We start from the raw sequence: 13,248 nt of genomic DNA, 5'->3' as shown, positions 1-13,248 counted from the left end.
CTAACTCATCAGTTCTAGTTCTGAATATGGAAGTGGCTAACAATTTTAGGTGTCATTTAACTTTTTATTCTTTGGTTTCCATATTTAGAGAACCTGTCTATTATTAAAAATATTATACCTGGGCTGGGAAGGTGGCTCAGTGGTAGAGCGCTTGCCTTGCATGCCTGAAGCCCTGGGTTCGATTCCTCAGCACCACATAGGCAAAAAGAAAAAAGCCGGAAATGGTGCTGTGGCTCAAGTGGTAGAGTGCTAGCCTTGAGCTGAAGAGCTGAGGGACAGCGCCCAGGCCCAGAGTTTAGGCCTCACCACCAGACCCCCCCCCCCAAAAAAAAAATCTTACACCTTTCCACTTCAAAATGATTCCAATTTCTCTTTGTTTAGTATCTCAAATTCTCAACTCTGAGATGAAAGTTATCAAAGGCACTTGTTTTCCTTATTTAAGAGATTTATGACTATCTCTTAGCAAGGTATTCCTCAATTCCTAAGGTTCATTTTCTCTCCACAGGAGAAATGTACAGACCATTTTAGCATACCAAAATAGTAACCTGAAGTCATTAAGATTTGTGACAGATTATACCCCAAAGTACTCTCATTGGTAACAGCTTCCTTGAAGCTTATCAGGTAAAAAAATTAATGATGTCAGGTTTGAACTTTGTATCTCAGAATATTATAGATTAACTTTAATTCAGGTAATTTAAAATTTTTTGGAACATAATTTTTAAAGGTAGTATGTCTCCTGTGGAAGAAATCTTGCTGAGAGAAATTACAATTTCTGAGTTCAACAGAGTATTTTGTGAGTACCTCTTTGAATGAATTAAGAGGAAATGGTTTCATTACTCATAGTTTGATTTGTGGGAGAGAGAATGAGAAAAATTTTAAGACATTCTTAGAACAATTCAACACAAAATATACATATATATAAATCCTGAGATGTTATAACAGATTTTAAAACAGATCAACATGATCTAAATGGTTTCCAAGACACCGTTATGGAGGGTCAACAGCCATTTTCCAGGATGTCCACATTATGACAGGAAATCTCTTTGTCGTGTTAAAAATTAAGTCAATCATCCAGAGCAGGTGGCCAGTCAACATCTACAGACTAGAAGAGACAAAACAGTAATTAAAACAAGTATTCTGGTCACCATATGATAATAGTTTTAATATAATGCAACAGAAGAAATTAGATTTGATGGAAAGAGCTACTGAATTTAATACTTCTGAAGTTCATAGCAGAAATATTTGTCTGGGGGCTGGGACGGTGGCTCAGTGGTAGAGCGCATGCCTTGCATGCCAGAGGCCCTGGGTTCGATGCCTCAGCACCACATAAGCAAAAAGAAAAAAGCTGGAAGTGGCACTGTGGCTCAAGTGGTAGAGCGCTAGCCTTGAGCTGAAGAGCTGAGGGACAGCGCCCAGGCCCAGAGTTCAGGCCCCATGACCGGACCCAAAAAAAAAAAAAAAAAGAAGAAGAAGAAAAGAAATATTTGGCTGGTCTGTTTCTGAATGAACTAGCAATATTTGATTATTTGTCTAGTTAGTAATTGTATCTCTTGGGCTGGGAAGGTGGCTCAGAGGTAGAGCGCGTGCCTTGCATGCCTGAGGCCCTGGGTTCAATTCCTCAGCACCACATAAGCAAAAAGAAAAAAGCTGGAAGTGGCTTATGGCTCAAGTGGTAGAGCACTAGCCTTGAGCTGAAGAGCTGAGGGCCAGATCCCAGGCCCAGAGTTCAGGCCCCACGACTGGACCCCACCCCCCAAAAAAAGTAATTGTATCTCTTGATTAATAAGACAATAGAATACACTTTCCATAAGCATTCAAATTCAGATAATCAGGAGTGGTACTGTGGTTCAAGTGGTAGACCACTCACTTTGAGCAAAAAAAAAAAAAAAAAACTCAGGGACAGCTCCCAGGCTTAGAGTTCAAGCCCCAGGATGAGCAAAAGAATAATTAAAATACTATCAAATTCAGATAATCATACCAGTTTTTCCTCAGAAGATTTAACAACTTTTATTCTAATCATTTTCCTTCAGCTTTATATTTAAGAAATCTAGTCATGAGTCATTTAACAATCATGCTACACTTCTGAGAAATGCATTAAGTGATTTCATCACTGTAAACTGAGGACTTACTCTAAAGCAGCTATGACATCTCTAAGTGACACTCTTATAAAATCACTATTGACTGGAATAGGATTATGTGGTGCAGGGCTGTACTCAATTGTCTATAAACCAATAGCCTTAGTTATAACTTAATAAATGAATATGAAACATCTAGAACTGAAAACAAGATCTTTTCACTTCACATTTTTAATCCAATTCATCTCTACCTCTATGTACTTTCATTTTGCTCTACTAGACTAAAACCTTAAAATAACAACCACTTCACTTTTGTCTCCACCTAAACAAATCACACTCCACAAGTGTCAAGGTACACCTTGTCTTAAAATAGAAAACTTATTTTAAGAGAAAGCTCTTTAAAAATAAATCCAGCTAGATATTGGTGGCTCACATCTGTAATCCTTGCTACTCAGGAGACTGAGATTTTAGGATTACCATTTGAAGCCAGCTTTTGCAGCAAAGTCTGTAAAACTTATTTCCAACTAACCACAAAAAAAGCTGGAAATGGAGCTGTAGCTCAAGTGGTAGAGTAGTAGCCTTGAGCAAAAAAAGCTAAGAGACAGCTCCCAGATCCTGAGTTCAAGCCCCAAAACTGACGCGCGTGCGCGCGCACGCGCGCACGCGCGCGCACACACACACACACACACACACACACACACACACACACACACACACACACACACACACACACACACACACACACACACACACACACACACACACACACTAGCTACTCTGGAGGCTGAGATCTGAGGATCACCCTACAAAGCCAGCCCATTCCTTGAGACTCTTATCTCCAATAAACCACCAGAAAACTGGAAGTGACGTTGTAGCTCAAGTGGTAGGGCACTAGCCTTGAGCTGAAGAGCTCAGGGACAGCACCTAGGCTCAGAGTTCAGGCCCCTACTGACCACCACACAAAAAAATTCAGTGTACCCATGGCTTTTTTGTTGTGTTGTTTTTGGTTGTTTTGTTTTTTTTTTGTCGGTTGTGGGGCTTGGACTCTGGGCCTGGGCACTGTCCCTCAGCATTTCAGCTCAAGGCTAGTGCCTTACCACTTCTGGCTTTTTCTACTTATGTGGTGCTGAGGAATTGAACCCAGGGCCTCATACATGCAAGACAAACACTCTTACCACTGAGCCACCTTCCCAAACCCCCACAGCTTTTATTGATTCTTAAATTCTAAAACATACAACTATTTACTAAAAGTATTGTTTTCACTGATCTATTTCACTTTCAGATTAGTAAAGCCCAAATAACCTGTATTTTACAAATCTCAAAAATATAGTTTGGTAATTTTTCAGCACATAGATAGAAAACAACCACCCATATTTATATCGAGTGGTTTCTCAAACCGAAAATTACACATCAGTAGTCACAACTGTGTGTTAAGGGCAGGAAGGGTAGGCACAGAGCACTGTTTAAAACTATTAAATGTGAACCCAGAAACTGATGGTTTACACCTATAATCGAGCTACTCAGGAGGCTGAGATCTGAGGATCATGGTTCAAAGCCATTCTAGGCAGGAAAGTCCATGAGACTCATTTCCAATTAACTAGCAACCTGCTGAAAGTGGAACTGTGACTCATGTGGCAGAGAACTAGCCTTGAGCATAAAAGCTCAGGGACAACACCTAGGCCCTCACCATGACCTGGGGTGTGTGTATGGATATATATCTATATCTATATAACATATATATCTATATAACATATATATATATCTATATATAATATCTATATAATATGTAATATATAAATATATATTATTATTAATATAGATTAATATTTATAGATATTATATACATAATAGATATATCTATATCTTATATATCTATATATCTATTATATATATATCTATATATCTATTATATATCTATATATCTATAATCTATATATCTATTATATGCATAATAGATATATCTATATAAAATATAATATATATCTATACATAGACAGATATGTTACAGGTGACCCCAGTGGATAATCAATCCAAGGCTGAAAACCCATTCTGTGATTCTAACATTCGTAAGCTATTCTATAAATAAATGAAAAAAGATGATACAGACTGAAGATGTGATTCAGTGTAGAGTGCTTGCCTAGTATTTGTGAGGCCTTGTTTTCTATCCTCAAAACCCCATCACACACACACACACACACACACACACACACACACACACACACACAAATGTAGTTAGGATTTTCTTTTCTTGTCTGCCTGCTTGCCTCTCCCTCCCTCCCTCCCTCCCTCCCTCTCTCTCTCTCTCTCTCTCTCTCTCTCTCTCTCTCTCTCTCTCTCTCTCTCTCTCTCTCTCTCTCTCTCCTCTTCATTTTTTTTTTGCCAGTCCTGGGGCTTGAACTCAGGGCTTGAGTACTATCACTTGAGTCACAGCAGCACTTCCGGCTTTTTCTGTTTATGTGGCTTCATGCATGCCAGGCAGGCATTCTACCACTGAGCCACATTTCCAGCCCCTAGGATTTTCTTTAACAGAGGACTGTCTTCCTTAAAATCACAAGTCTCATTGAAGAGGCTCCCTGCAACCTTGAAGGCATTTCCCTGCTGCACTGCAAGAACTATATAAAATCTAACTGAAAGCACTTGGGAGAACTGGTAAAGTAAGCATGATCATTTCATTGCCATATTGTTTGGTTTATTTTTTTTGTCAGTCATGGGGCTTCAACTCTGGGCCTGTGTGCTATCCCTCAGCTCTTCAGTTCAAGGCCAGTGCTCTACCACTTGAGCCACAGCACCACTTCTGGTTTCCTGAGTGGTTTATTAGAGATAAGAGTCTCAGAGACTTTCCTGCCTAGGCTGGCTCTGAACTGCAATCCTCAGATCTCAGCCTCCAGAGTAGCTAGGATTACAGGAGTGAGCCCCCAGTGCCTGGCCTGCCATATTGTTTTTACATTGGACAATATAACCACTTCTTAACTTTTAAATTATTCCCAAGTGAAAATCTTAACCTCTCCTAAGATTTTGTGTGGGTGTAAGGGTAGGCAGGAGCTTTCCTCCTAACCAGCGTTCCATCAAGAAGCATAAATTTGTGATTCAACATACTAATGCTCAAATGAAAAAAAATTAGGGAGAATTACCAAAAAGATACATTGTTCTAATTACTGCAGAATTTAACTTGTCTCAGTTCAAACTGTAAGAGCAGAAAGTGTCATCACACGGGTCACTTACTGAACTGCTTTGAACTACATCATGGAGATCCCTCAAGAATGGTTTTGTTTTATAATGTTTTGTTTTAGACAGAATCTTGCTAACTACTTCAAGCTGGCCTCAAACTTGTGGACCTCCTATCTCAGTCTCCCATGTGCTGGGATTATAATCATGTCTTCCTTGAGAATCTCATTTCCTTCTTGTGTCCCAAATACACATTTCTAAGCAAGCTGCTTTAAATTCTTTTTAGTTTTTTGCTGGTACCAGTACTTAAACTCAGAGCCTCACAATCTCGCGTGGCTTGTTAGCTCACAGCTGGCACTCTAATATTGAGTCATGCCTCTAGCATGGTTTTTTGCAGGTTATTTTGAAGATAAAATTTCCCAGATTTTTCTGCCCCGACTGGCTTCGAACTGCAACCTCTGAGACTCAGCCTCCCAAGTACACAAGATTATAGGCATGAGCCACCAATATCTGTCTTGCATTCTTTCTAAGTGCTTTTTGTAAGTCAAGTCATGAACTTTCAGAACTTTAGAAGGCCTTATTTATTCATTAATACACATATGAACATACTTTTTTTGGCTAAAATTCTTAATAAAATAGGTGTGGAAAGGAGCCCTCTAGAGTCCCAAAGGACATTAAACTTTTATTTTCCTTAGTGATTTGAGAGTTCAATCCGAGTTTAATTTGCAAATCAGCAAATGATGGTAACTGATTCCAATGAGTAAATTTGCTATGTATTCCACAAGAATCATAAATGTTATCTTAGTCACAGGTGGTGATGTGTGCTTATAATTTCTGAGAGACTGAAGCAGGAGGATGGTGAATTCAAGGCCAGCCTGGGCTATGTAAAGAAATGTTTCAAAGAAATATAAATATCACCTGATGTGGAAGAAATAGTTGGATTGTCAAAGCTCATAAAATTCACAAACCTTATAAACCATGATAATGACAGTTTGCCTTGTGAAGGTTAAAGTGTGTGTGACTTTAAGTACCACTATTCCACAATACTGAAATATGTGAAATTTATGTAATCACCTAATCTCAAAAACAAAAAAGTTTCAAGCAGGTGTCAGTGGCTCATGCCTCTAATCCTAGCTACTTAGGAGGCTGAGATCTGAGGATCACAGTTCAAAGCCAGCCCAGGCAGTAAAGTCTGTGAGACTCTCATCTCCAATTAACCACCAGAAAACCAGAAGTGGCACTGTGGCTCAAGTGGTAGAACACTTACCTTGAGCTGAAGAGCTCAAGGACAGCGCCCAGGCCCAGAGTTCAAGCCCCACAACCAACAAAAAGAAAGAGAAAAGAAAGAAATATTTCAAAAAACAAACAATAACAATACTAATAAGTTAACAATAATAGTGATACCTTATATTTAAAATAAAAATTCAGATAACAGTCCCTCCCTGCAATACAATGCAGCAGTAAGATTTTTTTTTAATCATTTTTCAGATACTTGTAAAGGTTGTGCTACTTGGCTTAATGTCAAAGGACCTAACTGGTTGAATTTAATTGATATATGCATCCCACAACAAAACGATTTACCTCCACATCCAGCTCAAGAATGTCTGCAGTCACATTCATCAGAGAGCAAATGTTTGGTTTGGTCCTCCCAAAATCTCCGTGCACAAACTCTTTAATGTAGCTGGGGTCTGTTTAAGGAAAGTGAGGATAGCTATGCAATCCCAACTACTGAATGAGATTTTACAAGTGGAAGGGAATTAATAAAGAAAAAAATGTTCTAAAAGGTCATTTCTGAGCTCTGACTAGCGGAAGCGTGTGCCTCAGAAAATTAGCTGCGGCCAAGTGGTTCTCAGGCTGGTAGTCACTATTAACCCTGGGACTTGTGTTTACATTAAACTTAGCAAAAGCCGTGGCTTTTTTCTTTTCTTTTTCTTTTTTAATAGCTCATCTCAAAATGAGATAAGCCAAGTTTGAGGCTAGAGTATGGCTCAAGTGGTAGAATGCTTGCTTAGTCAACATCCGTTGAATGAGTTAAAACCCGTTTCATTCAATCAATCAAAACGTCAAGTTTGGGCATGGATTCTAAAAATTACAGTTCAGTGCTTTTTAAAAAAAAATATAAAAGACAAGTTTCTTTGGCACAATTTCCATTTTGTCATCCTTTGGGTCCCATTATTCATTAATTGACAATTGTCATCTTACCAGATGATAGGATTCCATGGGATCACATACAAAGCAACACCAGAGATGGCTCTCCTTGTAACATAACCCAGTGGCAGGCAATTAAGATGAAGGGACAAAGATAATATTAGTTTAGATTTGACAAGTCCTTTACAAGAATTATAAATAGATTTCAGTACTAGTTGGTTGTTAACATGAACTTAGTTCTAAAGAACTGGCAGAGTTCAAACCCCACGACTGACAAAAAAAAAAAGAACTAAGTTCTTTTTTTTTTTTTTTTGGTGGCTGTGGGGCTTGAACTCAGGGCTTGGGGCTGTCCCTCAGCTCTTGATCTCAAGGCGAGTGCTCTACCGCTTGAGCCAGTGCCACTTCTGGGTTTCTAGTGCTTTATTGGAGATAAGAGTCTCACGGACTTTTCTGCCTGAGCTGGCTTTGAACTGTGATCCTCAGATCTCAGCCTCCTGAGTAGCTAGGATTACAGGCATGGGCCACCGGTACCCGGCCTAAGTTCATATTTTTAAAGGAACAACTTTGTATTTCCCGCACAGACCTTTTAATTTTAGAAGGGAATAATTAATTTTGGAACTTGTCCCTAGTAAGATTATACTAGTAAGAAGGCAAGGCATTTATCACTTCATGCTATTGGGTCAAATATACATGTGTGTGTATTTGTGTGTGTGTGTGTGTAAATTCACACATATATTTTTGTGTATACATATCCATCGATATATAGGCAATTATATATATTATATATACACATATGTGTATGTGTATACACATACACAAGCTAAAAAACAAAGCATGAGCTTTAGGATATGGACATTGAAACTCTGAATCCCAAATTTTTCTAATTATAACACAACCAAAATCCTGTAGTCTTTGAAAACAATATAATGTCAGGCTAGATGCTGGTGGCTCACAGCTGTACTCCTAGCTATGGAGGAGACTGAGATCTGAGTATCCTGGTTCACAGCTAACCTGGGCCAACAAAACTGACAGACTCTTATATCTAATTACCCAGCAATAGAATTGAAAGTGTGACTTAAATGGAAGAGTACCATACATGGATGAAAAAGCCAAGTAAGAGCTCAAGTCCCTGAGTTCAAGCCACCTTACCAGCACAGAAAACAAGAAAATGGGACAAGGTCAGCACAACTTGACGTAAATGGTTAACCAAGTTGATACAGGTGAAATAAATGATATGTAATGTAAGTGCTTTGTTGTTGTTTCACAAGGCAAATAGAAAAATATTCTGTTGTTCTGGGCCATGTAAAGTAACATTGACTGTGCTGACACATACTTGCATTCCCAGTATCTAAGAGGTTGAAGTAGGAAGATCACCTGAGCCAGGAGTTCACCATGAGCTACACCGTGAGAGCTCATCTCAAAATTTAAAATAAGGGCTGGGAAGTTGGCTCAGTGGTAGAGTGCTTGCCTTGCATGCATGAGGCCCTGGGTTCGATTCCTCAGTACCACATAAGCAGAAAAAAGCCGGAAGTGGTGCTATGGCTCAGGTGATAGAGCACTAGCCTTGAGCTGAAGAGCTGAGGGACAGCGCCCAGGCCCAGAGTTCAGCCCATGACCGACAAAAAAAAAAAAAAAATTTAAAATAAAGTAGCAGCATTCCCTCATATCACCTGTGTTCAAATGCTTGAAATGCCAGAAAGACCCAAATGTTGTTGTGAAAATACATAAGAATAGAGGATTAAGGATTTGGTCGAGCAGTAGAACGACTGCTTAGCAAACGCAATGCAGAGTTCAAATTCCAATACTGCCCCCCTGGAAAAAAAAATGCGCAGGGGCACAGAAATGGACAAAGGATAAACAAATGCAGCAGTGGTACTCACTAATACTATGATGAAAACAAAATATACAACGTGTAGGTGGGGATAAGAGGGAAAATGTGGAGGAGAGAAAGGGGAGGGATAACACTGTCCAAAAAGAAATCCATCCATTACCTGACTTGTGAAATTGTAATCCCTCCATGTATCACATTTATAATAATACAAAATTGTAAAAAAAAAAAAAAAAATTTAAAGAAGTGCAGGTGGAAAATGAGTTAATGAAAGGTATTTTGTGAGTAGATCTATGTGCTAGACATTATGTAAGACACACATTAATTGAAATATAAACCTTAGCAAACACAAATGGGAAAAAAAAAGACCTCAAATAAGCCAAAAGAACGATTCCTCTCTAATACCCTTTTCCTAAGGCCTCGCAGACCAACCTGAACCTGTTTTGTGGGGCGGCAGCAGCACTCCCTATAGGAGTCTGCTTGAGAGCACCGCAAGCAGAGGTGAAAGGATACGTTCCAGCTTGAGTCTTCAGGTAGAGGCGAAAATGATGCTCATCCATGTAGTGCGCCTCCATGGAGTGGATGACACGAGTTCGCACAGCTAAAGGCCTTCGGTGGAGGACCCGCAGAGGTGTTTTCTGGTCAATCTTTAAGTCCTAGAGGAGAACATGACACCTTTCTTAGCTTCTACACTACTACACATAGCTCAGTACAGTGCTTTCTCCAAAGGACTCAAAGGGTAGGAAATAACAAATGCTAGAATCAAGTATCCTCAGTCTCAATGAGACTTCTCATAATTATTCACTTTCTAGACCTACAAACCCAATCATTAAAAGAAGGACTTGGGCCTGGCACCACTGACTCATACCTTAAAACCTAACTACTCAGGAGGCTGAGATCTGAGGATAGTGGTTCAGTCAGCCTGGGCAGGAATGTCTGTAAGACTCTTATCTCCAATTAACTACCAAAAAAGCCAAGAGTAAAGCTCAAGTGATAGAGTGCTACTTTGAGCAAAAAAGCTAAGGGACAATACCTAGACCCTGAGGTTCAAGCCCCAGTAGCAACACACACACACACACACACACACACACACACACACACACACACACACACACACACACACACACACACACACACACACACACACACACACACACACACACACACACACACGGTTCAAGCCCCAGTAGCAACACACACACACACACACACACACACACACGGTTCAAGCCCCAGTAGCAACACACACACACACACACACACACACACACACACACACACACACACACACACACACACACACACACACACACGTAAATGATCCTGAAGGCCTCTTCTGCTCTAATATTTAAAAAAATCAGTTAGGACCTTGTAGTTCTATCTTGCCATCAAGAGTTCTTCTAGGGCTGGGAAGGTAGCTCAGTGGTAGAGTGCTTGCCTTGCATGCATGAGGCCCTGGGTTCGATTCCTCAGCACCACATAAGCAAAAAGAAAAAGCCAGAAGTGGCTCTGTGGCTCAAGTGGTAGAGTGCTAGCCTTGAGCTGAAGAGCTGAGGGACAGTGCCCAGGCTCAGAGTTCAGGCCACCAAAAATAAATAAATAAAGAGTTCTTCTAGAGGGTGATATGCTCACCTTTTTTTTCTAACTCAATAGTGACCTCACAGTAAGGAAATGGCAGGGTACAGGGATGCACCTCAGTGCCACTTGTGCAGGTGGTAGTGTGCATGTTCAAGGAAGAATATGTACCTATATTCAATGTTATTTTCATCTTTGATATATATATATATACAAAAGATGAATCATTGCCTGTTAGCTCAACATTTTAAAGATAAAAGCTTATTTTTCCTCATAGTTCAAATGAAGAGAATTTTCTGCATCCAGATTTAAATTAAGTTAATACTGTAAAAGATCAACTCATAAAAATTGTTTATAAAAAAAAAAGATCATTTTGTTTCGAAAACAAATATCATGCATAACCAGAAAGGTAGTTCGGAAGAACATTAAACTCTCTGCAATTTCTTGTTGGAACAACTCTTCTTAATTTACATGACAGTGAGTGCCCTGAAGCACTGCTAAGAAAAGACAGCTTTCAATCTAGTCTCAAATCAGGTTCTCCTACAAGAAATAAAGAGCAAGTTCAGACTGATCACACTTGAAAGGGTGTTACAGCTTCTATTAGAGCAGCCAGGATTAAAATCCTCCTAAGTCTGGCTTTTATGATTCTATAATGCTTTGATTTTATAAGTATTTTAAGCTGATGAATTGTTTGCATAGACTTGACTTTTTCTGGCCCAAAAGATAATTAATTAGAAAATAAAGGACCAAGCCAAATGAAGAGCTGGGCACATGGTTTAAGGGGTAGAGTGCTTGCTTACCTAGCAAGTATGAATGAATGGGGATATAACTAAAACCCCAGTAACACAAAACAAACACCTAATAATAGGAGCTGGAGGCAGGAGGACTTTGAGTTCAAGGCCAACCCAGGCTATACAGCAAAACCCTGCCTCAAAAATTAAAACAAGCTGGGTGCCGGTGGCTCAGTTCTGTAATCCTAGTTGCTCAGGAGGCTGAGATCTGAGGACCACAGTTCAAAGCCAACCTGGGTAGGAAACTCCAGGAGACTCTTAACTATAATAAACTACTCAAAAAAAGGTGGAAGTTGTGCTATGTCTCAAGTGGTATTCACTAGCCTTGAGCAAAAGGAACTTAAGGACAGTGCACAGGCCCAGAATTCAAGTCCCAAAACTAAATAAATAAATAAATAAATAAATAAATAAATAAATAAATAAATAAATAAATAAAAATACAGCTACGCAAAGACTGCACTATTGAGGAATCTAATAAGATAATGGAATCTGATGAGTGCTCTTCCCCAGCTTCTTTCTCTCCTGAGTCACACCAAGTACTGCCACACCCAGGAGCCAGTCGGTCAAGAGAAATAGCAACAGAGCTATTACACACAGGACTACCACTACTTCCAACACCATGCCCTGCTTCCTTTTTGGTCTGATTGAAAGTGAAAAAGAGGAAACTATTTCAGTCACTTTATTTCACTTACATTATACTATAACTATTTCACTTATATCCCATTATCCCAACATTGCTGACTTTTCAAAAATAAATACACAGACTTCTTACTTAGAAGCGGGTTTTTTTTTTTTTTTTGGCCAGTCATGGGGCTTGAACTCTGGGCCTAAGCGCTGTCCCTCAGCTCTTCAGCTCAAGGCTAGTGCTCTACCACTTGAGCCACAGCGCCACTTTCGGTTTTCTGGTGGTTTATTGGAGAGAAAGAGTTTCTTAGCCTTTCCTGCCCTGGCTAGCTCTGAACCATGATCCTCAGCTCTTAGCCTCCTGAGAAGCTAGGATTACAGGCATGAGCCAACAGCACCCAGCTAGAAGTGTATTTTTTAAATGTATGTATTAAAGAAAAAAAGACAGTGAGATAAGGAATTAGTGGAGTAGTTCAAGTGGTACAAGTCTGCCCAGCAAGCATGAGGTCCAGAAATGCCAAAAGAGGAGGGAGGAAGGGAAGACAAATGTGAAGTGACTTTCTCAGAATGGAGAACTTGCATTTTATTATTTGTATCCCAATAGGAATGCTTGAAAATTAAAAATATTAGTAGAAATCAACAAGTAACATCAGTCCATTTAATCTGTAACTATAAAAATCACCTTCTAGCATTACTTCTGAATTAGCTCTATGGAAATATCCAAATGGAACCTTTTTTCTTCGTAGTGCTGGGGTCAAGCCCAGGGCCTAGGTCAAGACAGGCTCGTGCTCTACCACCACACTTATTTTTAAACATAAACTTACTTTTCCAATACATTGACTTGTTCATATAAGAAAGGACAAACTTCAGAAATCTGATTTGCAGGATGACATTGATCAAGATGCATTATATCATAAACTGCTTTGTTAAATTGCAACTCCTTTGTATAAGTACTTAAAGATAATAAAACTTTTTTTTTTTTTTTTTTGTCTGTCGTGGGGCTTACACTCTGGGCCTGGGTGCTGTCCCTGCGCTCTTCAGC

The 13,248-nt window shown here is 39.5% G+C and overlaps 1 protein-coding gene across 4 annotated transcripts in view; it reads right to left on the bottom strand.

The window, feature by feature from the left end:
* Positions 1–317: 317 nt before the first annotated feature.
* LOC138815272 (tRNA pseudouridine synthase Pus10) overlaps positions 318–13,248 on the bottom strand; it is a 67,612-nt gene continuing 54,681 nt past the window's right edge. For all 4 annotated transcript variants that reach the window (XM_070004577.1, XM_070004576.1, XM_070004578.1 and 1 more), the window contains 3 exons: positions 9,730–9,872; positions 6,822–6,921; positions 318–1,102 (listed from right to left, as the gene is read on the bottom strand). In XM_070004577.1, the coding sequence (XP_069860678.1) occupies positions 1,064–1,102; positions 6,822–6,921; positions 9,730–9,872 (282 nt within the window). In that variant the 3' untranslated portion in view covers positions 318–1,063. The remainder of the gene's footprint in view (positions 1,103–6,821; positions 6,922–9,729; positions 9,873–13,248) is intronic.

Source organism: Dipodomys merriami, unplaced genomic scaffold, assembly GCF_024711535.1.
Source record: "Dipodomys merriami isolate MVZ:Mamm:240054 unplaced genomic scaffold, mDipMer1.0.p SCAF_63, whole genome shotgun sequence".
Lineage (NCBI taxonomy): Eukaryota > Metazoa > Chordata > Mammalia > Rodentia > Heteromyidae > Dipodomys > Dipodomys merriami.
The sequence above is the reverse complement of the archived record's forward strand: the minus strand, read 5'-3'. Positions and strand labels throughout refer to the sequence as shown.